This window comes from Atractosteus spatula, chromosome 17 (assembly GCF_055471065.1).
Source record: "Atractosteus spatula isolate fAtrSpa1 chromosome 17, fAtrSpa1.hap1, whole genome shotgun sequence".
NCBI classification, from domain to species: domain Eukaryota; kingdom Metazoa; phylum Chordata; class Actinopteri; order Semionotiformes; family Lepisosteidae; genus Atractosteus; species Atractosteus spatula.
The window spans coordinates 10,945,021-10,966,996 of NC_142722.1; the positions used below are offsets into that span (position 1 = coordinate 10,945,021).

A 21,976-nucleotide genomic window follows, 5' to 3' on the forward strand; every position below is an offset into this window, starting at 1 on the left:
AGATATAAAAACATTTTATTTAATAGAATTAAAATAGTCAGAGGTAACTTATGCAGTCCACCACAACAATCTTCATTAGTCATACAGCACAGTATTACAATACATAATCAACTTATATTACATTAGGAGTGTACAAGAAACTATTTTACATTATAAAACAGCATTGTCTGAGAGCATCTTGTTTTCTGAGGCCCATGTTACAGAGCATCGATATTGCATGTGTTGTTTAGTCATGGCAGATGGGACAGCTCAACAATGTTCTGAGGAGAAAAATGTTGCTCAAATGCAGACAAGAAAATGAATCACATTAGGGAAAAAAAACAAAGTCACAATCATGTTTAAAAACATGCTGGTTTTCTCACAGGTAGTTTGGCAATTACCGAAAGCGCATTTAAGTAGAAAATAAAGGCAAACATTTTTTTCCCCACTTAAGCTTTGAGAACAGCGAAATAGGGAACTTTTCTGATCTCTGAAACAGCAACTTTCCAAAATCATGATGCCCAAAATACAACTAGGTGCTGGAAAAGCTAAAGAGTGCAATCTAGGGGCTGATGGCTTTTTCTCAACATGCCGCTCTGGAATCCTATGGTAGAGGATCCTATGACAAGCAACTACAGTATAAGCACCCGGTCTCTGTTCTAGCCAGGTATCGGATTTACCAATGAGGTCTTTGCTAGTCCAATTAATGAATTCAAGAGGTTTATTAAACACAATGCAGAACAAGTACTGAACTCATTCACAAAGGCTGAGAGACGTATGCCTGGAGGCTTTCAAGCAGGACGATTGCTGATATAAACCTGTGTCCAGCTTTAAAGAAATCCTATTGTGCCAAGAGGTCAATGATCATAGACGCGCTGGAGCTGACTGGCTACCATCAGCCCGCCAGAGCCAGGAGGAAGCGCCATGCTGCTGTGAAATTCAGAGTGAGAATTAGCAGAGCTGGTATCGGAGGTGAGCAGGCTTCAAGTTTCCACAAATGGAGCACGTTACTCCTGTGCAACTCCTGCATTGCTGTCACTGGGATCTGTCGCAGCAGAGAGTCAGGAGCAAGACTGTGGCTGTGGTACCTGATCAAGACTCCAGGGCCACCTTGCAGTGCATGATGGTCCAATCTTGCACGCAATGCCTTTTGCTATGGGCATGCAAAGCTGGGCAGCACATCAAAAACAGCATCCTTAACAGGAGACAGCCCAGCAGGGGACACACAATACAAACAGTTCACCTATCTTCCTCCCCGGAGCCAGAGGAGGGATGTACAGTGCCACCTTAATGAGGAAACTCACTGAACAGATAGGGAGGCCCCCACTTTCTCACCCCCCCAAGGGACTCGCCACAAACCCCCAGGCATCCACTGCACAGCAGAGGCACTAACGGCTGTCGAGCAGGTTCACAGCATTTCAGTCCTTCAGCCCAGAGAACACGGCAACATTCAAGGAGGAATCTCAGCACCTTGGCAACATGATGGTTAAGCCAAATTGCATTTTGGTCATAAAACAACGTTGGAAAACATTAAAAACTTGTTTGATACCCCCTCAGATTATAAAAGAAACCACTTTCAAACCCAAGAGAAGTATATGTAGGATATCACTGCTGATACAGTATGTAGGGAAGTAGAAAGAAGGCCACATTCAGAAAACAGCACGGAAAGACCACTGAGTTTAACATGTAGTGTAGCAGTGGGTTCTAAAAATACCCTGTCAGTCATAAGAAATGCTTTTGAGTATTTAACCTCAGACAGCACCTGTGCACAGCAGGATTAGGAGCAATGGCTTCAGCTGTAGAGCGCATTAAGGAGAGTATGCCTGCAGGAGGTTAGACTTGTATTCTGCACCACCGGTACCTGATAAGAGTATCTGAAAACATTAAACTTCAGATTTACATCTGTATAACAGTGTAAGAACGTGACATAAATAAACTAATTCAAAAGCCAAAGTATTTACACTAGAACGATTACAGTATAGCAGGGAGAAAGGCAAAGGAAAGCTTGTGAAGTTGGGAGGGGGAGTAAAAACAGTGCATTTCAACACCACTGAAGATGTGTTACATGAGAGGTATTAAGCCATGTTTTTCTTGAACACCTAGACAACAGACTTAGGCGTAATTACATATACCCATGTTATACTGTAAATGCATAGCAATACATCTTAAAAATGCTCCTTTTTAAATGATCCAGAAAGTGAGTTGAAAGTTTGCCACATTCAAAATAAAATGGATTAAAAAAAGACTCCCTTGGCTCGGAGTTATTTTGGGTTCCTGACAAACTAGAGATGATCAAACCACCTGCGTTAAACAGTCTCAAGGCCAGGCGAGGCAGTCTTGACAAGCGAGGGAGTGCTGACAGGCACAATCACTCAGGAAGCAGAACTCGGTGGCACCAGTTGAAAGGTAACGGGCCATTGCTGTTGCTTAACAACGAACAGCCACAAAGTAAAACAAATGTGGTAATTTCCTAAGTAGCTTAACGTCTTAAGGCTGCCATTCTTCTAAACTCTTAAGTTTTACTTTCATGTAAAGAAAATGCTGAAACTCCAATTGTCTGGAATAAAACAATAGTAAGTAATGTGTTAAGTGCAGGGTCGTCTCTGACAAGGAATATGTACAAACCTTCCTAAACACTTAGTAACAGGGGCAATTAATGCCAGCATGATGGCAAATTCAGGCTTTCTGGGGCTTGCACCTCAATTAAACCCTTAGGATGTGCGTGCAAGTCATTTTCCTCACACCCTCTACACTCCTCCTTGCATCAGAGCCCATTGGGAGAAAAATAACCCACAGAACGCAATTTCTCCGATGCATCCGGAGGTAGAGTGCTGAAGGAGAGAGCACGGTCCGGCTAAAGAGTCCTGCGTTAATCGCCATCACTTTTACGGCTTATTCTTGAGCAAGGAAATTCTGTACATTTTTCCAGCTAGGGCCGAGAGAAACAGACAGCCTCCCCCTCCACACCTGACCCATCTTGAAAATCTTTCTAGCTGGTCCAGAGTGTGGACTGAAGAAAGCAAGCTGGAAAAACGCATCCAGAAACAAAACCACAGACTGATCCACCATCGCATTCTGTACATTCACACACATATTTTCCCAATGGACTGCAAACTCCTCAAAGCTCCAACCCTACCACGTCAAGAGGGAAAGAAGATCTCCACTTCTTTATGCGTTTCTCCTCTCACCACCGCAAAGAAGCCAAAGATTTCACTGAGAGAAATTCTGTGACACGGAGTTCCATTTCTTTTTCGTTATTGAACAACAGGGTTAATCGCACATCACTGCTCTGTTGTGGGGGACGTTTAGAGTATGAGCACCTCGAAAAGCACCATCCGGTTATCGGTGTGTGTTAAATGCTTATTACATGGATAGTCCCTGAAATTTGCAAAAACAGCATTACAAATATAGATTATACTTGTCTAAGAAAAAAATTAGAAAGTCATAATTTGCAACCATAATGCATATCTTGGAAAGAAAAGAGGAGGAACAGCTTCATATAATAATTTCTGTGAAACAAATGCAGTGCAAATATTTATCATCAAAATCATTTTGTGGCTTCCTAGTATTTCTCCCCAACAATCATCTATATATTATCCAGTTTTTTAGTTACTTTGAAATATCCTAAGTATTAAATCACTCACCTTTATATAAAAACCACCAGGAACTACTGCAACCCCCCCTCCCAGAATATTTACTGTAAAAAATATACAGAACAAAAAGGATTAACAAATACAAACACCTTTGGATACAGGTTTGCTAGTTTAACCTGGTCAATTTTAAATTCTTTGAACTAATATGATTAAAAACTAGGTATATATTTTTAGCACATTTATAAAATAGCACAGTATAATCTCAGTCCGTTTGCATATAACATGTTCTTATTTTGCGAGGATCCATATCTAGAACAATTCAAAAAGGTGGAAGTGACTAGTTCAATGTTATCCAAGTTTACTACTATAATTAAATGGGAGGAAATAGTTTTCAACGCCAGAACTAAATACACAAGAAATGCTGCAGATTCCCTTATCCAGATGTAAAGGAACACAGCAGCCTCCCCCTTCAAAGGCTCGACAAATCTTCACCGCATGCAGCAAGCTGTGTATGAAAAGCGATCGGTGGGAAGGAATCTGATCGATTTTACAAGACAACAAGACCAAATACCACCCCTTCTCTTACTGAAAACAAACACACGCATTCCCATTCAAATTGAGTGTTGTAATTCACTGTTCTGTCATAGTGGCTGTTGTTTTGTTTTTTTTTTTAAGATATCCAGACATTCAACTGACAAACAGCATACAGAGTACCTGCCTGCAATTCAGGATGTGTGCAGGGCAGCTGAAATTACCCCCAGCGCAGCAGCAGCAACAGCGATCCAAAGCAAAAACATATACCTAAGACGGAGCAACCAGACAATCTGGAGCGCTGGTCCAAGCCGCCTGACCTCTGACCCCTGACCTCTCACTGCATGATGAACCCAGGCTGTGGTGCCAAGTGAGGGGGGGGCCTCTGCGGAATTGGCGGGGGGCCGTATGGAGGTATGAAGGCATTGGGGTAGCCAGGCTGCAGACTGGGAGTGGGCAGGGCGTGGCCTGCTCTCGGGGGGATGGGGGGGTAGGGACTGGCAGGGTAGGGCAGGGGAGCAGCCTGTGGAGTCGAGGACGCCACGCTGGCAGGAACAGGCTGGACAGGAGGCAGAGGGGGCACTCTCCTGGGCAGGGGGACAGGAGGGGTGCCAGCGTCCACCGCGAAGGTGGGCGGAGTGCTCTCGGGGGCCGCCACCGCCGCCGCACGGGTCTCGGGGAGCCGGGGCAGCTGCACGGGCGCCTGGGGCAGCCGGTGCCCCTTCAGCACCATCTCCCGCAGCTTGTCGATCTTCACCCTGCGCAGGTGCGCCAGCTTCCTCTTGCTCTGGTACTCGTCCACGAACACGTCCAGGGTCGACTCGCCCTCCAGAAAGGAATCCGCCATGTTCTGCATGGGAGCAAAGAGAGGCCGCACAGTCACCTCTGCTCGAGACCGAACATTTATTCCTACGCGCTGCAATTCCTCCTGCTTTTCTAAATGCCAAGCGAGAGCTCTAAGTCACGGGTGAGAAAACACAGGGCAGATGTAAAAATCAGACACTGGAACCCCTGTGTGAAGCACAAAAACAACAGTATTGGCGGATTACAGGAACCAGACAGTGCGTCAAGCTTAAATCCACGCTGCTTTAAAATACGATCTTCAGCTGTGATACACCAGTAAACGTTAATGTTACCAGCATGGTCCTGATTGCATTAGTCATCGAGAGAATCTTTACTTGATGTTTTCATGCACATTCTTGCCCAGGGGAAAGGGGTATCAGTCAAGTGGCACAGGCTGAAATCACCGCTGGCCACACCTCACGGCCAGCAGCAAACTGGACCTGCCTTTTCTCATCGAAGAGGGAGGGGACAAAAAAAGGCATAGGCAACAAAGTGTGCATCACTATAAGGAAAACCACTATAATGATCAAAGGAGATTGTCCGCTAGAAGATGAACCCTCGATCGAGCATGGCGCTGTGGCACAGCTGGCGCCCTGTAGTGAGGAAGTTCCTTCTGCCAGCACACAGCTGGCAACCCAAGCGGAGCAACCGAGTTTTCATCTCAAAGAACAGCAAGTCAAATACAGATTTTGTTGGGGTTTTTTAAAATTGATACTGAATTTCATGTGCTTTCCATTTCGAGAAGTCATGGGAAGGATGTGGTTTTGACAGGGGTGGTGGTAAATGAAATGAAGTTAACAATCACGTTGGCAAAATGCTTAAAAACTTTGCGACAGCAAGTGCCTTACTGCAGCACATCACAGTGTAGCACTCCTTTACTCCTTTAAGGACAAGAGCGGTTTTACTCAGTCCAGAAGCATCACCAGCTTGACAAGCTCAAGAAGCTTAGGTCTGTGCTCAGTCTTTCACCATGATAAAAAGATCTTCAAATGCATGAAAACCTATACAACGCAACAAGATTAAATACCCTGTATAGAGCATTATTTCTACTGAAAAGAGGCAGCAGCTTTGGGGTTTTGACAACAATGATGACCTGTTAGGAAGAGGAACAAAAGGTGGTTTGACCAGAGTTCTCGGGGACTGGAAGAAATGCAGGGCTGAAATTAACTGCCATCATTATTACATTGACATCTGGCATGTCCTACACTAGACACAATCCACCTTTAGACTCGTCAAGTACACCTGTAGTAAGTGTGCACAGTGGAAACACAGAGCCTACTGGGTCTTCTTCAGGATAGCACAGCTCACACATGCAAACCAAGGTGTAGTCTGCACCGCGAGAGCAAAAACGGTCAGGCCATTTTTTTAATATACAGTGCTGCTAGGAGTACTGCACAATATAAACCAAGAAACAGGATTTTCCAGCTTTGGAGATGAGCTATGTCGTAGGCAACAAGTCTTGCTTTAACTTAGATCGAAAAGCTTTTATTAGTCATCCCTGCCTGTATGTTACAGCACATTCCATCTCTTTCAGAACATATCCTGGACACGCTTGTAGATAAGCAGTGCACAGAAAACTCAGCGATGTCTAAAATATTTAGCATTTCTACTATATGCACAAGTAGTTTAAAGGGATTCCATATGTAAGCAGCATATTTGCTGTGGCAGCAAGGTCACACTTTCCCTCAGGAAACTGAGTAGTTAAAGAAAATCTATAATTGTGTTGACTATTATCCAGATCATCCAGATTATCACCAGTTAATCTTGGAAGAGGCTGTACAGCTACATGGTGATGTGAACCTTGAGTCTCTGCTAGGCCTCCGGACAGCCTCCATCCAGACATCAGCAGGAACGGGACCAGTCGAGGCTTCTCCTTCAGCTGTTTGTTGGTTGAAGAGGTCCTAGGGAATCTAAAAGGGCCTGTCCCTGACACCCACGACCGCTGCATCCAGAAACCAGCAAGCGTTTTTCTTTTCACTTCCTAATTTCCACTTGGATCCGCGTTCCACTTGGGGGTTTGAATGTTGAGGACGGGTTCCTTCTTTTAATTTCAGGCATTCGGACCCCCTTCTGGCTTTGCTCTGTTCATAACTGAAGAGATTCAGTACCTCTACGCCTTTTGCGGGAGACATTCCTTGAAGGCCAGAAATTAAGCAGACAGCCCTTCACTGAGCTGACTCCTCAGAAGCAATGTCTCAGGGAGAAACTAATGACCCACACTGTGTGCCACATATTTAAATAAAGACTTACTAATGCACTGTATAATCTTAACATGAGCTCCCGTGGTTAGAATTCTGCAGATATTCTCCTTGAGGGTAAAAGTGTTGACTCTCTGGGCCACGATGGGCACACGACTGTGGCGCCGATAAGAAGAGGGCACACACTCACCTCTGTCTCCTCCTCTATCTTGGCTCCCTCTGCCTGCAGGAGGGCCAGCAGCGTGTCGATCGATCCACTGCCCGCACGGTTATCTGAAAACACCCAGACGAGCACGCACGTTATTCACATCATGGGGGGGGCGCACTGTCGGATCCGAAGATCTCGCCCTGCCACTGCGGGCCGTCGCTCTGAAAAACTCAGACCCTTTAATTACGGTCGTAACCTGTAATTGAGGCACCCGGAGCTGTTCCAAGGCGGATGAGAATCTGGTCACGACAGTCAATTATCTACTCAAACCCTGACCACACTTTCCCCTGGCTGTGACAGGCAGGACAGAGGCAGCACTCTGCAGTGGTACAGGAGAAAGGATGCAAGCAAGGCCCTCCTCATGTAGTGTAGGAGGAGGAAGATGACTTATCTATATATAAATGCTTCAGTGTGCTCGCAATTACAGTACCTTTAGAATAAGGCTCGTGTTCCACATTTTTATTTTGCAATGACAACTCCCTTTACAAAATGAATCAGCAATTACTGCCTCTTCACTTTATCCCAATTTAGCAAAGAATATTAAGTATGGGTTATTTTTATCATCATTTTGAATATTGTAGAAGAGGTTGTTCTATCCTACATACATCTTTATTGCACTGAAAATAATGTACTTTTTGCACTTACTGCCTCTTCACTAGATCCTAATTTAGAAAAGCCTATTGGGTATATGTTATTTTTTTAGCATTATGTTAAATATTGTAGAAGTGATTGTTCTACCCTACATGCAGCATTTATTCTATTGAAAGGACAATTGTCTTTATCTCTCATTTAACAGCTAGAAAAAGTAAACTTGCAACCATATTCATGTATACCAGCAGGTAAAGCACAGGACAGAGGTGTGAGTTGAATGGACTCTAGTGAACTAGTGAACAAATTCCCTGGTAAACTGTGTTAGAGGGAACAATGAGGTATAACACTCAGCTGGTGAGACATTATGTGCAAATGTGTTAACAATTAGCACATTTGTATTGTGTCAACAGATTTGGCCAAAGGCTGATTTAAAGAGACATTAAAAGTAGACAATTGGAACACTAAATATGGGCTGCACAGCTCTTCCCGAAGGATTTACGTGCATCACCCTTGAGAAAGACAACTGCTTTTTCTTTCCACAGTCTGATTCTACTTCGATAGAGTGAGAAGTTACGAGACTGGGTTCGATCTCCCGTGTATCTCTGAACAAAGGCATCAGCTGTCACATGAGTCAGCCATTGCATAAATAGAGGCATCAGTATTCTGCACAGGCTAAACTGGAGGAGCAGATGAGAGGCTGGAGCAGTTGACTCACGGATTTAAAAGAATTGATATATAACACCAGTATGACAATACTGGCATAAAAAGCAGGACTCTATTTTAACGCATTGTTAATTCAATTCAATTCAACTTTATTGTCATTATACTTACACAGGTGCATAGTATAATGAAAAGTGTTTCTCATTAGTCACTCAGGTGCAGTATATAAATAGGACAGAAGATAAGACAACAGACAGTAACACAATAGCAATAACAGTAACGTGTAATAACATACCTGTAGCATAAATACACCACAATGTGGTAAAGCGCATTCTTTTTAATTCTTTGTAAGAATGACAAAGACTTTAAATTGCTTGACACGTTTAAGTGTAAAGCTATGTTTACTTTCCCTAAATACAGGTGTCTAAATCTGATGAAAATGATGGTCAGGTATACAGTGAGTCGTACTTTCACAACGTGGAACACAGTTCAGTGCTTTTGAGTCACATTAGCCCCAAAGAAGGGGTGACATTGTTTTAATATTGTTTCATGAGGCGACTGTGGAAAATTACCAGTTAATATCTGACTGCGCCCTGCACTCACAAAGACAGGACAAGAACACCGCATCAATAGTCTTTCAAGCAGCAGAGAGAAGACACCAAGGGCGTAGATTCTCTCTAAAAAACTCTTTGGAATGAGCCTGCACAGGAACAATTCACCTACAGCACCCAGCTGGTCAAAACAGCACTGTGGGATCGACTGGCGCTTCTCTCTGGATCTCTGTGTTCTAATGACATGTGACTGTCCAGCCTCGGATTGACCGCAGGCTGATCCCCGAGAGCTGCACAAGGGCAGCAGGCCTCAGCGACCTCAGCCGGTCAGTTATGGCATACCCTTAAGGTTCTGGATTAAACCTTCATCAGTTACAGAACTTTACTGTAGGTGAAATGTAGGCGACTCTACTAGCTGACAGGGAAAAGGCAACAACCACCTGCAATTCTAAACCAATAAAACTAGACTGCAGTGTGGTTTTTGTTGCCTAAGGTAGTTCTTTTTACAGGCTGTTTCCAAGAGTCACTTCCAGGTAATATAAGAATAAATTAAGATAGTGCTGACAGTACCAAGCTAGCCCATGGTAACTCAAACTAAAAAAAAAGTTGAAAGCAACGTCGTCAGATCCAGCCCATTCAGTCCACTATACCCTAATTGTCTGATAAAAGGGTTCATATAACCAGCTCTCCATAGGCATTATGCACAGCATTTCACAGACGCCCAATTCAACTGTCTTTGGTCGCCCAGGAACTCTTAACAACTACCATACTTCACCACACTGTGGGAAAACTACTGAGACACTCTTGAAAACGCCAAATTTATAACCTATAAAAAGTGCCACTGACGGTCTAGTAGTGAAAACAAAACTGTTATTGCATGTGAAGTAATTTTGTGATTTACTAAACTTTAAGATTAGAGTTAAGATTCAGAAAGTTGCACGCCATTGGAAATTGTTTTAAACCAAGTGATACCTGCATTTATAGGTACCTTGTTTGAGCAACATTTCACGTGATCTTTAACAGGAACTTTTTCCCTGTCTTCAAGGTCATATACTGTATGTCAAAGTTAGCTAATGTTATCAGGCTTTAGCTGATAACTACCAGCTAGTTACCAGATTGCTCAATGTATGAGCACAGGAAGAGCTGTTCACTTTAAATCAACCCCTACAAATCACAGATTCTCCTGATTCTGCAGTTCATCAATAGTATTGATCAAAAATGTAAGATGGCATTCTATTCTGAGCATTTACAATTTTGTTTCATTCATGTTTTATTATGCTAAGAAGATTTATGCAAACTAGAGAATTCTTGTTCTAATTCTTCGGTTAGTGGTTATCTTACAGAGCACTACTACACGACAAACATTCAAACCTACAACGTATGAAGGGAAACATTATTGAAAGAAACCAAACTGAGGAATCTGAATTGGAAGAAAGGATTCCTTGACCTACTCCAGCCTATCTTGGAACAACAGTTTTTTTTAACATTTTCCTTAAATACGCTCAGCTCCTATCCTGACCAGGGCCTCCATATTTATGGAGGTTTTAATCAACTATCATTAAGTTCCAAGAAAATGAACGACCGACGCAACCTTCAGATTCCAGCTCTCTGTATACTGTATTTGTTTCAGAATTATATCCTCATAACTCACATACCAAAACATATTTTCTCAATATTAGTCACTAGTGCTTGGCATGGTACATGAGCTGGGTACTAGTTGGGAATAGTGGGGCCTGGGGGTCCTGCTGACATACAGCAGTCAAAGCCTTGTTGGATGGGGGTTCCACTGTAATTATCCGACTGTCCTTTTACAGTCCTTTGGTTGAAAATTACAATCCAGCCCTAGAAGGAGTGGATGAGGGGTTATTAGTATGGTCCGGGGAAATGATTTTGTACTGTTTTATTGTGTATGGGGAAAACAAAAATAGAAATTTGTTTGAAAATAAAAAAAGATGGATATTAGCTAACCGTGGTGGGGCTGCTTGCCAGGCATTGAAAGGCCAAGACTGGCGAATTTCTCAGCTGGTCCTGCCTTTAGACAGCGTGTACAAAGGAACACTGTTTCTCTGATGAACCCTGGGCCTGCTGCTCGGGTGTATAGTGCTGTCCTTGTCACTCAAGCGTCCTGCATTGTTGCTGTGCAAGAAGAGGGTTTTATGAAATGGCTGTTGCCATAGAGATGGATTTTCGGGGCGATACAGGCAGCCCAAACATCATGACTCAGATCAAACAATGCTTCCCTCTGCCTGCAGGGCTGGATTTTTTTCAGCTGGGTCACCCACAGACAGCCAGAGAGAAACAGCCGGGGTTTCTGGTTACAGTAAAAATCCATCAATGGGACAGTGAAACTGGGTTACCTACTGTACATTTCAACCACAGCAATCTCTCACCCTCCCTAGAAATAAATTGCTATTAATCTGTTAAATACAAAGTTGCTATTAATCTGTCGGTTTATTGAGTACTGAATAGAATGTGAAGTTCAGCTCTTGCCTTTGGGAAGAAAAGTTGGGACCCACCCAACAAGCTGTTTTGTGTAAGAGAAGAACTATGCTGATACGTTGGAAGAGCTGAGACGCATGAGGTCTGGATTTAAAAAAATACTACCTCTGAGAAAAGTCAACAAATGAGAAAATGGGATTTATTGGGTAAAATAAAACTGATAGAGAATGCATTGTTAGCTGTGCTGTAATACTTAACATCTTGCAAGATAGAATCATCAAGACATAAGCTGACACACAGAAGATTCTATAGTGTTAATGATGTTTTAACCTGTGAACTTCTATCTCAGTTTATGGCCCTTAATTTAACAGTAAGGTAGAAAAAATCCAGAGAATTTGTACTTAGAAAAATCTTAGAAAACTGTGGCTCTTACTGTTTTACCCCAAGTTAGAAAACATCTATTAATTATCATGCAATGTGAGCTGTGCCATGATATTATAAATATACAAAGTAATCAAAGGGGAGAGATTGAGCTGATATTAGACACTTGGTATTGTCTAGCAGGTTGCCTAGCAAACCCTGTATCACATGACTAAGCAGCACCTACACTTGACAGTGCGCCAGAGAGGTGTGGTGTAAATAACACTAATGCTGGACTACCTGTACTTCCTGAGGTGACTCCAGGAATAAAGCCCTTGCATAGAAACAAAATACTGATACAACAAAGTCTGTAACAGAGCACTGGGAGCTACGTCAGCTTGCTTAGGTATAGCCCAACCTGCCCTCTTTCTCTAGTGCAGCCACTCTAGTCACGGGTATGAGCAAGGACAGTGGTAGTGTGGTTTTACATTGGAGGCCACAACAAAAACTGGCCAAACCGGTCTAGTAAGAGAAACTAGCCCTGGGAAACATCCAACACTGACTACAGCAGCCAGAAGAGAAGCAGAATCCAGTCATGGCCTCAGTCACATGACAATATTAGAATTTCAACTGTCTCAGTCCCGATTAATCTTCTTTCTTCTGCACTGTTTAATCTCCCCCACCTTGTTTGAGTCTGTTCTCAAACAGATTTCAGTTCCAAACAGCTTTGCTTAAACCACTGCAAAGTAAATGTGTAACCCTTTAAAACCTCTCCCATAATGCAACAGGCTGTCCCAAACTCCTTAAAATACCATTAGCCTTAAACCTGGGAAGAGTCACCATTGTTTAAGTTATGAATTGTTTTGTTTTTTTAACTTAAGGATCCAGTAGGAAGAAAAAACAACCTTGCTCCGAAACAAAGTTTTGGAAATGTTTCCCCTTCTTCTATGACCAAAGCAATGCCAATAAAAATTCAGCACTGTTACTGTACCTAGCTTGGACGTCTTCATCTGATGTGCCTCAAAGCGGTCCTGGAGCTCCTGGTATTTCTTGGTTAACTGCATCTTCAGGCATTCCAGTTTGGGCTGGTGCATGAGGTTCTGTTCTGCAAGGCTGCGGTTGCTGGCCAGCGTCGTCTCTTTCATATGCTGCACATCCTGCACCTGAGGCAACACACAGGCAAGAAAACGGTCCTGTCATGGTCACCCCACAGAACTCTCTGCACCCATCAGGTCAACACCTGCACGTCCGCGGTGCTCACACTAGGGCCGTGCATAGGTCACACAAATTCAACTTAGCCAAAAAGACACAGCAGTTTTTTCCCCCCACAGAACAACATCCTCTAAAATATGCAAGAATTAAGAGCCATTTATGACAGTGCGGGTTCAGAAAAAGAAAATATACTGACTGAATTTGGATCCCCTCCCCAAAATGATAGAAAACTGATAGACAATCATGATAGTCATGGTGTTCCTTATCGCAACTTCTGCAAAATTAGCTTCGGAACTGAAAAAAAGCTCCAAAGCTATGTTTAAGCAGTACATCATAAAAATCTATATAATAGGTGATATTATTTAATTCTGAACCTGGAGTGTTCTCAGTATGGAGTTTGTATGTTCTCCCTGTGTTCGCATGGGTTGCCCCTGGGTGCTCTGGTTTCCTCCCACAGTCCAAAAACATACCGGAGGTTAACTGGCTTTTGGGGAAATTGGCGCCATTGTGAGCATGCACGTGTCTGTGATTTTAGTCTGTAAGTCAGCCCTGCAATGGACTGGCATCCCATCCAGGGTGTATCTTGCCCTGTGCTTATTGCTTGCTTGGAAAGGCTCCGGCTCCCCCACCACCCTGTACTGGATACCACGGGTAGAAAATGGATGGATGGATATTTAGTTCTTTACAATTACTCACAAAAAAAAGTTTTAACACTCTTCCAGTGAATATTTCAAGGAGGAAAAAGAGAATTTCTTTTCTTTAAAAAAGGTCCAGGGCACTCCCTCCAGGTTATCAATCTAACATGACTCAGATCCAAAGCCCATATATGACTCCCTCTTTTCCCACACAATGCGCTGCAATGCACAGAACGCGTCAGTTCTGTAAACACACATTTGTCTCCCAGTACAGGGCCGGAGCCAGGAATAGTCCTGAACAGCACTGCCATTGGAAGAGAAGTGCGAACTGCATGCTGTTCCAGTATCACACAGAGCCTGGTACAGCACTTTCTGATACACCCCAAGTCACGATTTCAGACTGCCATCCTGGGGGCGGCTGCAGGGTCCCCCGCTCTCTACAGGCGTCGGCACCATGGCTGTCTTCCACCTGTCCCTTCCTGCCCACGAGTCCTCCTCCTCCAGCGACAAACTCCTGTCTCCTGGGGGCTTTGTTACCCCAGGAAACCCCCCCGAAATCTCCGGCTCACCAGCACCAGGCACCCAGGCTTCCACCACACCCTGGGCATCACGGGGGAGCCAGGAAAGTTTCTGTTCTCTCGCACTGTAATTTCCCCTCCAAGGGAAATTCCTCAGCTCAGCTCCTGCACTGGGGATAGGAGTTCCTCTCCTAAGGCGGCCTACCAGGAGACGTGCCTTTTCTCAGCTCCGGTTCTGCTGGGTAACAGAGGAGCCACAGACATCTACACCGCGAGGACCCCCTTATAACTGGCGCAGGCATGCCTTCCCTCGGCCAGGCGCGGGGCCATGAAACCTGATACCCCACCCCCCTCCGCGATTTGTAAAACTGTAACCTTCCCCTCCAGAAGGAGAGAAAACTCTGTCCTGGTCTCCTCACTCCCTTGCTCCTATTCGACCAATTGGGAACGCAAGCCAGACTCATAGCCTCAACCTTAAAGCCTCTCCAGACACCTAAAACAACAAAGACCGAGCATAGCGAAAGCCCCTACAAGATGGGGGCACACTCCTTCCGATTTGGGGTCACAGGGGAGCCGGCAAGCAACGGGCACGAGGCAGGATACACCCTGGGCAGGACGCCTGTCCATCGCAGGGCAGACAGGCACATTCCCCCCCCAGGGCCAGTTTTCCCAGAAGCTACCAGTGTGTTTCTGGACTATGTGAAGATATCAGAGCACCCAGAGGAAACCCATGCAAACACAAGGAGAACATACAAATTCCATGCAGATAGAATCCCGAGCCTGGAATTGAACCCAGCACTGCAACACTGCAATGCTCAGAATAAATAATATTAAATAAAGTTAAATAAAGAGTTCTTTACAACCATGGTGAATTGAACCTACATCTAAAAAACCTTGGAGTCTCAATTCTTATTTTCTGTTTCTAAATTTGAAAGCGTTCTCCTGTACTCCAGTTTTACCATTCAACACTATTTCTTTGGCAATGATTTTAACTAATATTACATTAAGCTCAGCTCTTGATAAAAAAGTCGCCTACATATTGCACCGCAGGAAAAATCATGCACTGACAATTTTATGGCTGATTTGGATACTCTGCATAATTTGCTTTCCATGATATTTTTCTGGTTTTCAGCTGTACAGGCCATGGTGATTAATCCATCATGTACAGTATGATATCTTCTACAGCACTGGAGCCTGAAGACATTAAAAAAGTGACCAGAGCTCAATTTCTGAACACAAAAGCACAATTTTATACTGCTTGTCTCTTTATTATTTGTTGTTCTTTTAAAGGGCTATCCAACAGAGTGCTGAGCTTGAATTTTAAAAACCCAGCTAATTGAAATCCCACAGCACTGAGCCAGGGTCTGTGGTTACATGTTCTGTCAAAGGCCCACTGACTCCAGTCCAGCTGCCTGCACCCTGGAAGACAGCCAAAGAGCTGCAAGAATGAAGAATGAGTTGAAAAACAAGGGGCAAGAGGCAGCCTGGGCTTAGACATCGAATAGAAATAGATCCTTCGTCTGATAAAAAAAAAGAGTTCTGGTTTGCTCCCCTAAATGTGCTGAGGGCCTTTTTCTTAGAAAGAAGCACATGAAATCAGAAAACAAAGCCAGAATAAGCACACACACATTTATAGTCCCGTCTTTATGGGAACATCTTATTCTGTTCTTCTAGACCGTCCTATACTATAGTGAAACTCCACAGGGTCAGAAAGCAAACCTCTTAAAGTTGTTGGCATTAAGAAGATGCCATTTGGATTACAGAAATGGGTTACTGTACCTCCATTGCACCCACGCGGTCTGTATTTGTGGGGACACGATCAAATATTTGTTTCCATAGGCTCTCCGACATGGCGCTCTCCACCTCTCCCACCCACACAGTTTGCTTTCGGGCTAATTCTGACGTTGTATGGCACCACGTCTCTAATTCACCTCCCCACCACTCGCACCGCAAAAAAGGCGTCCTGGTGCCTAAAAACAGCGTCAGTGACTGTGAGCCGCCCTAAAACCCAACACTGATTTGCTAACCATGAAACCACCTCTTAAATATCTAAACTTGGCTTCACTTGCAGCATACTGCTCAAGCAAGAGGCCCTGAATCCCAAAAGAACCAGAAACTATATATTTTTCAAAATGTATAGAGTACAGACTATATCCTTCCGGGCATACATGAGTGTCACCCACCACAGGCAGGGTCTGAACTGCCTCGGGAGGGAGGATGCTGGGAGATTCTGGGTCCGGCCGTGGAATCACACAAGTCCGAGCGCCAGCTTCTCCCTTCCAAGCAAAACAAAGGACATCCTTCCCATAAGCCATCACGCAGACTCCAAGTGCTGGCGGATTACTACCGATAAAACTCAAGTGGCAAACAGTACAATCCTTCACAGAAATCCAACTGCACATAGAGAGCGCGCTTAGAATCTCACAAGGCGTCAAAAACAGGGGAGTAAGGGATGTACTAATCCATATTCTCTTATTGAGCAGGAAGAATCTAGTCTCGCTTGGACTGGACACTATATTTCCATTTGACTCATTTAGTTCTACACAAGTACAACACAAAGGTGAAATATTTCTTGTCAGATGCATGCAGGGTCCCTGTTAACACCAAACATTGCAGGTCAGGTAATAGTTTTTATATTTTGACTTCAGGCTCCTTTGCCTCTGAAGAGCAGACGACTCTGCGTCTGTGCGGTTGAGATGTGTAGGCTGATGTTGTCTGCCCATCCAAGAGGAAAATTCCACAGCTCTGTTTCACCCAATGCTGGAATCAGCAGCTACTAAAATGAGCAGGAGCTCCAGGTTTGTATTAACGCTCCACTGTATCAATCAGCCAATCAATAATCAATTAAGCATATGAATATTCAGAAACATCCAAAGTTTCCAAAGGGATCTGTTGAAAGCTGCTTGACACACAGGATTCTAAGAGAGGTGAACATTCCCTATCACTTCCATCTAGTAAAGAGTCATAAAAAAGTAGGCTGCCACACCCTGCAACTCTCTTTAACAGCATTTCAAGAGGTGTTTTTTTTTTTAAATGTAGAACTGATTATTATTAACATAACCCCTCAATTCAGAATTCCCAACAGCACATCAATTTGCAAAATAATTATGGTATACTTTCAACTTGTTATACAGCTGTAGCTCAACCTTTAAATCTCTGTTTGTACAGTAACTAACAGGCTGTGTGAGGGAAAGGGTTTTCCCCGCTGGTGATTAAAAGCACCCTCATTTGGTCTCTGTATAAACTGGTGTTTAAAAACTGAAAGACCCCTACCTTATGACTGCTGAACCAGAGTAATCTACTGCCTGTCCTTTCAAAGTCACAGAACACACTGTTCTGGGATTAAGACTGAGTAAACTTCAGGGAGTGTGAAACTAAATGAAAGTTCCACTGACTCCAAGGCTCAAGGGAAAAGATCGTACACTGGGGTATTATTCCACTCGTTTCCTTGATGGACGGAGAAATCAGTGCAGCGCACTGCAGATCCACCCCTCCTTTTAACAAGGATGAGGATTGAATATCGGGGATTAGCCAGGTTCAGAGCCACACAGCCTGCACTGTGTGTGCGGTTAGCAGCTTCCATTTCTACACACAATTTCCGACACTCCTTTGCCAACAGGATTCAGGAGTATATATTTTTGACCCTTACACCAGCAGATGAAGGCAAGCTCATGTGGAAATAAGAGATTGCTCACAAAGGGATTTTCTTGGTGGTGTACACTTCAGCAAAACCAGGGATTTCCAGTCCAGCACACCACAGTCTTGCTATGCCACCACAGTGCAAGTGTTTAATTACTGAAGCAATTAAAAGGTGAAGTAGAAAGGTGAGGATCGCGCGCGTGAGGTGACACCCCAGCTTCACCCTGCACTTGACATTTCTCATTTTCATACCAGCTACCAGCTCATTCTCTTCTTGTCAGGAAAAAAAACCAATCCAGATGACTTCATTATCAGTTCCACCCCAGGAAAAGGAACACATCCTCATCAGTGTCCCAGGAGACAGCGCCATGGTGAGATATCCACTGGAACAGTCCACCAGGGAATCTGCCCTCTATATAATTCAAGCCTTCCACCCCTTTTAACATGAAATTCAATATTTTCCCTCAAGTAACCAGTGCAATTTGACCTAGCCATTTTACAAAAGGCACTGAAAAAACCCCACATTCATTAGAATTTCCCCATGAACAATTCTGTATTCACCCGGAGTGCTATTAATTTATGCAATACTAGACAATAATCGCATGATAATTGACTGCAACAGGCTTCCAGGGCTGCATGAGGAGTTATTTCGGGACGTCCCCTGTGCCTCCAGCTGAAGACGGTGCATTGACATTGTCTCGTGTTACAAGGCTGAGACATTTCTGGCCCTGCGAGAAGACTATCTCCACTTGTGATCTCCACTTGAGGCAACAGTGGCACGGTCCCTTCGCAGGGCTGCCCCGACTCGTGGAGGTCGAGCAAGGCAAAAGGGAAGCCGCACAGCACAGAGTGGGGAGTGAGGGAGCTGGAGGAGAGGTTCCCGGTGAGCCTCAGAGGGGCTTCTGGATGGCGAGAGGGCTGGAAGGGACTAAAACAGAAATCCCTGTGCCCTGAGCTCCTGCAGAGGACTGGACACCCGCAGTTCCAGAGCCGGGACAGGGAGAGGGCACGGACAACAGCAAGGGGTAGGGCTTGGAGGGACTCTTTCATTGTGCAAATCCAGCCCCAGCATCCACTTGCTCTGATCAATAAAAGGACAATCGCCCCATTTAAGAACCGTTGTAATATAGCAGAGATTACGTGACTTCGCATGAGTGTGTACTGTACTTACTGGGAGATGTTTATTGTGAAATAAAGTTCATTTTGATAGAAAAAAAAAAGAAAGTGGTGCCGAATGACGAATAACAATGAAAAGTCTGTGCTGCGAATAGCAACATGCAAAAAAATAATACATGGTTTGAATGAACGCTTTTCCTGGTAGATAATGATCAAGGATGCCCGCTCAAACGTCGGTATTTCAGCTCAAACACGACTCGTTTTAAAAAGCCTTCAGATCGTTCTGCGGGGTAGCTACAGAAGGTCAAGGGTGCCACTGTTTCTTTCAAAGCGGCTCCGATTTTGTGAGGAGATTTTGCACTCATTAACAGGAAGCGTGCTAAGCAAGCTGTGGCGAACGTAGGTGTCAGAACTGGCGGCCACCACTGTGACTCCATGAAGGAAAAGTACTGAGCGCTCCCGTCACCGCTGGGAAAATTACTGTATGCTCAATCCCTCTTCTTTTCACTGTCTTTCCTGTCTTCATCTGAACAATTAGTCCTAAATGTAATCAGATGTGTCTATAATAGTGTACTACAGCACCTCTGATGTAAGGGCAGAGATGTATGTATGGATAAGATAATATATATATATACACAGGTAGGATAAGAAAGTCTAAATCAGCACACCCCACACTTGCACTCGTCTTAAATTTACCTGAACGCTTATCTCCTACAATGGGCAACATTAAAGCGCATGGGTGTTTTACAATAGAATGGTGTGGTTGCACAGAAGAGTTAAACAGCACTTAACAACTAATTTATTTTTACAAGTTGTCACTTGAGACGCTACATAGATCGCACGTCTGGGACTCTCGCCTCTCCGCTCACGGACACACGGACGTTGAATGCAGGGCTTCCGGAGAAACGCCGTATTGCAGAGGTCTGCCCACAGCCGATGCCTGCCCAGTCAGTCGGTGGAGCTGCTGGTGAATCTACAGAACTACTTACTGTACCAGTACAACGGTGCAAAACACTACAGCTACTGCGGTAACTTTCCCTGCGTGCTGAAGAAAAATGGAGCAGAACGCCTTGCTCAAAAAAAAAATCGAAAAAGCCAACAACGGTGCCTTCGATGCGGTTGGAATTAATCACTTTTTTCCCCTTTCTGTAATGGCTAAACGTAATAATAAAGACAATTTATGTGTGAAGACGTTATACAAGCTGTACAGTAAGACATCTGTCTTTAGATTTTTTTTTGTAAGTTTTGTGCAACGGCAGGAAATTGGCGAATATGGTCAGTAATGACAGGGTACCAGTTTCAGACGTGCCCTGGTGGGTTGGCAGACGTACCGTATGAAGCCCAAAGCGTTTGGCTGGTATTCCGCGAAGTGTTACAGTGCGCAACCGCTCAGATCATTCCAACGAGATGCGTCTGCTGGTTTCAACGCCGATCCAACAGTTTCCACAACTATCCTTCAGCCACCGGCTGGGACACAAACCCAGACCCCCTTTAAAAATCGGCATCCGTCTGCGCTTTACACCTGAGACGATCCAAAGTTAGCAGCGGCAACACCCGAAGAACAGGTTGTAGCCCTACAGTAAAGATCAGGATTAATTCCATACGGAGCACAAGAAACTCTAGGAAATTTACAGAAATTGACCTTCTTAATAATGCATGACTGTATGTGTACTACAGCAATGCTGCTTTACTCCTACAGAACTATTTTGCGCACATTCGTATTAAAAAGACTTCCTTTAGGAGTTAACGCTTGACGCATGAAAACCGGCTTCATATATAACCCGTTTCGCGCTGCGTAATCCAAGTGTTACCGTCATCGGTGCTGCTAGGTACAGTATGTAGTTATATATTTATTTTTATATTCACGGTATGTTTCTATTGATACACAGTAAACAAGCCAATTCCGACGCTACCCACAACATTTTCTTAAGAGAAATAAAAACATTTACCTTTCAGATAAAAACTTAAAACTACTGTGAAGTGTAACCCGAAGTGCGGAGATTAAGTGACAGGTGAGGGAAACTGTGTTGTAACTGCTGTGCGCCGTACACACTATATTGACACACAAGGCGTTACCTGGTTTCTAGCAAACATCCTTAAATATATATATTCCGATGCTGTAAAAGTTACTTCGTCATTGTTGAACAGCTCGGACGAAAGCTGTCTTAAAACACAGCCCCGATAAAACAAAAGAATTGGTATGCAGTAAAAGACGAGGCAACGGGGACAAAAGAAGAAACATTAACTTGGCTACATTAGAAACAACAGAAAAGTAGGAACCACACAACAAAGTGAGAATCTCAGCTGTCAATAGACTAAACCGAAACAATTAGGCAGAATTGTTTATTCTCCTCTAGCTAAAATTCTAATGGTGTAGACCCCTATCCTTCTGTAGCTACTTCCTTATATATTTGTAAGTATGGAGTTATGCAATTTAAGAACCTCAATAGCTCAGGCCTCCTCTTCTTGTTTTAGGGTTAATGTATGTGACTAATGTTCAGCTGTTCATAACCGCAATCCTGGTCGCTGTTCTTACCTCATCCATCTCTTGGATCATTTTGTTGAGTTTTTCATCGTCTTCCAGCAACTCGTTTAACTGCAAGATGGAGAAAGAACTCAATTTGTTACCGAACCCGGACATATCTGACTTGGCTGTGCGCTGATAATCCTGCTTGAGGTTCCCACTGGCTCAAACACAAGGGGAAAAAAACTGCTTCCAAACCGGAAGTGCTGTAGATTTCTTGTCCCAAAGTGTCAAATCAGGGAGAAGGAGCGGCGGTGACGTCAGAGAATGCTCTTTCACTGACGTCACTAATAAAGTGTTTCGGTGACTACAGCAGTACATCCCACCGACTTTCAGACCTCTGTGCTCATAAACGTGCTTCGTTTTTAATATCACCTCC

The 21,976-nt window shown here is 44.0% G+C and overlaps 1 protein-coding gene across 1 annotated transcript; it reads right to left on the reverse strand.

The window, feature by feature from the left end:
- On the reverse strand, positions 1 to 21,791 carry vps37ba (VPS37B subunit of ESCRT-I a). The gene is made up of 4 exons (XM_088935758.1): positions 21,610 to 21,791; positions 12,945 to 13,116; positions 7,335 to 7,417; positions 1 to 4,953 (listed from the first exon to the last, which is right to left on the reverse strand). Exons 1-4 carry the CDS (start codon positions 21,712 to 21,714, stop codon positions 4,441 to 4,443), a joined length of 873 nt encoding a protein of 290 aa, XP_088791884.1. The 5' UTR covers positions 21,715 to 21,791; the 3' UTR covers positions 1 to 4,440.
- Positions 21,792 to 21,976: the final 185 nt, after the last annotated feature.

Coding starts and splice junctions, on each gene's coding strand:
- vps37ba (XM_088935758.1), bottom strand. CDS start 21,714: ATGTCCGGGTTCGGTAACAAATTGAGTTCTTTCTCCATCTTGCAGTTA. Junction 13,117..21,609: donor TGATCCAAGAGATGGATGAG/GTAAGAACAGCG, acceptor GTGTTGCCTCAG/GTGCAGGATGTGCAGCATAT. Junction 4,954..7,334: donor AGATAGAGGAGGAGACAGAG/GTGAGTGTGTGC, acceptor GCTCCCATGCAG/AACATGGCGGATTCCTTTCT.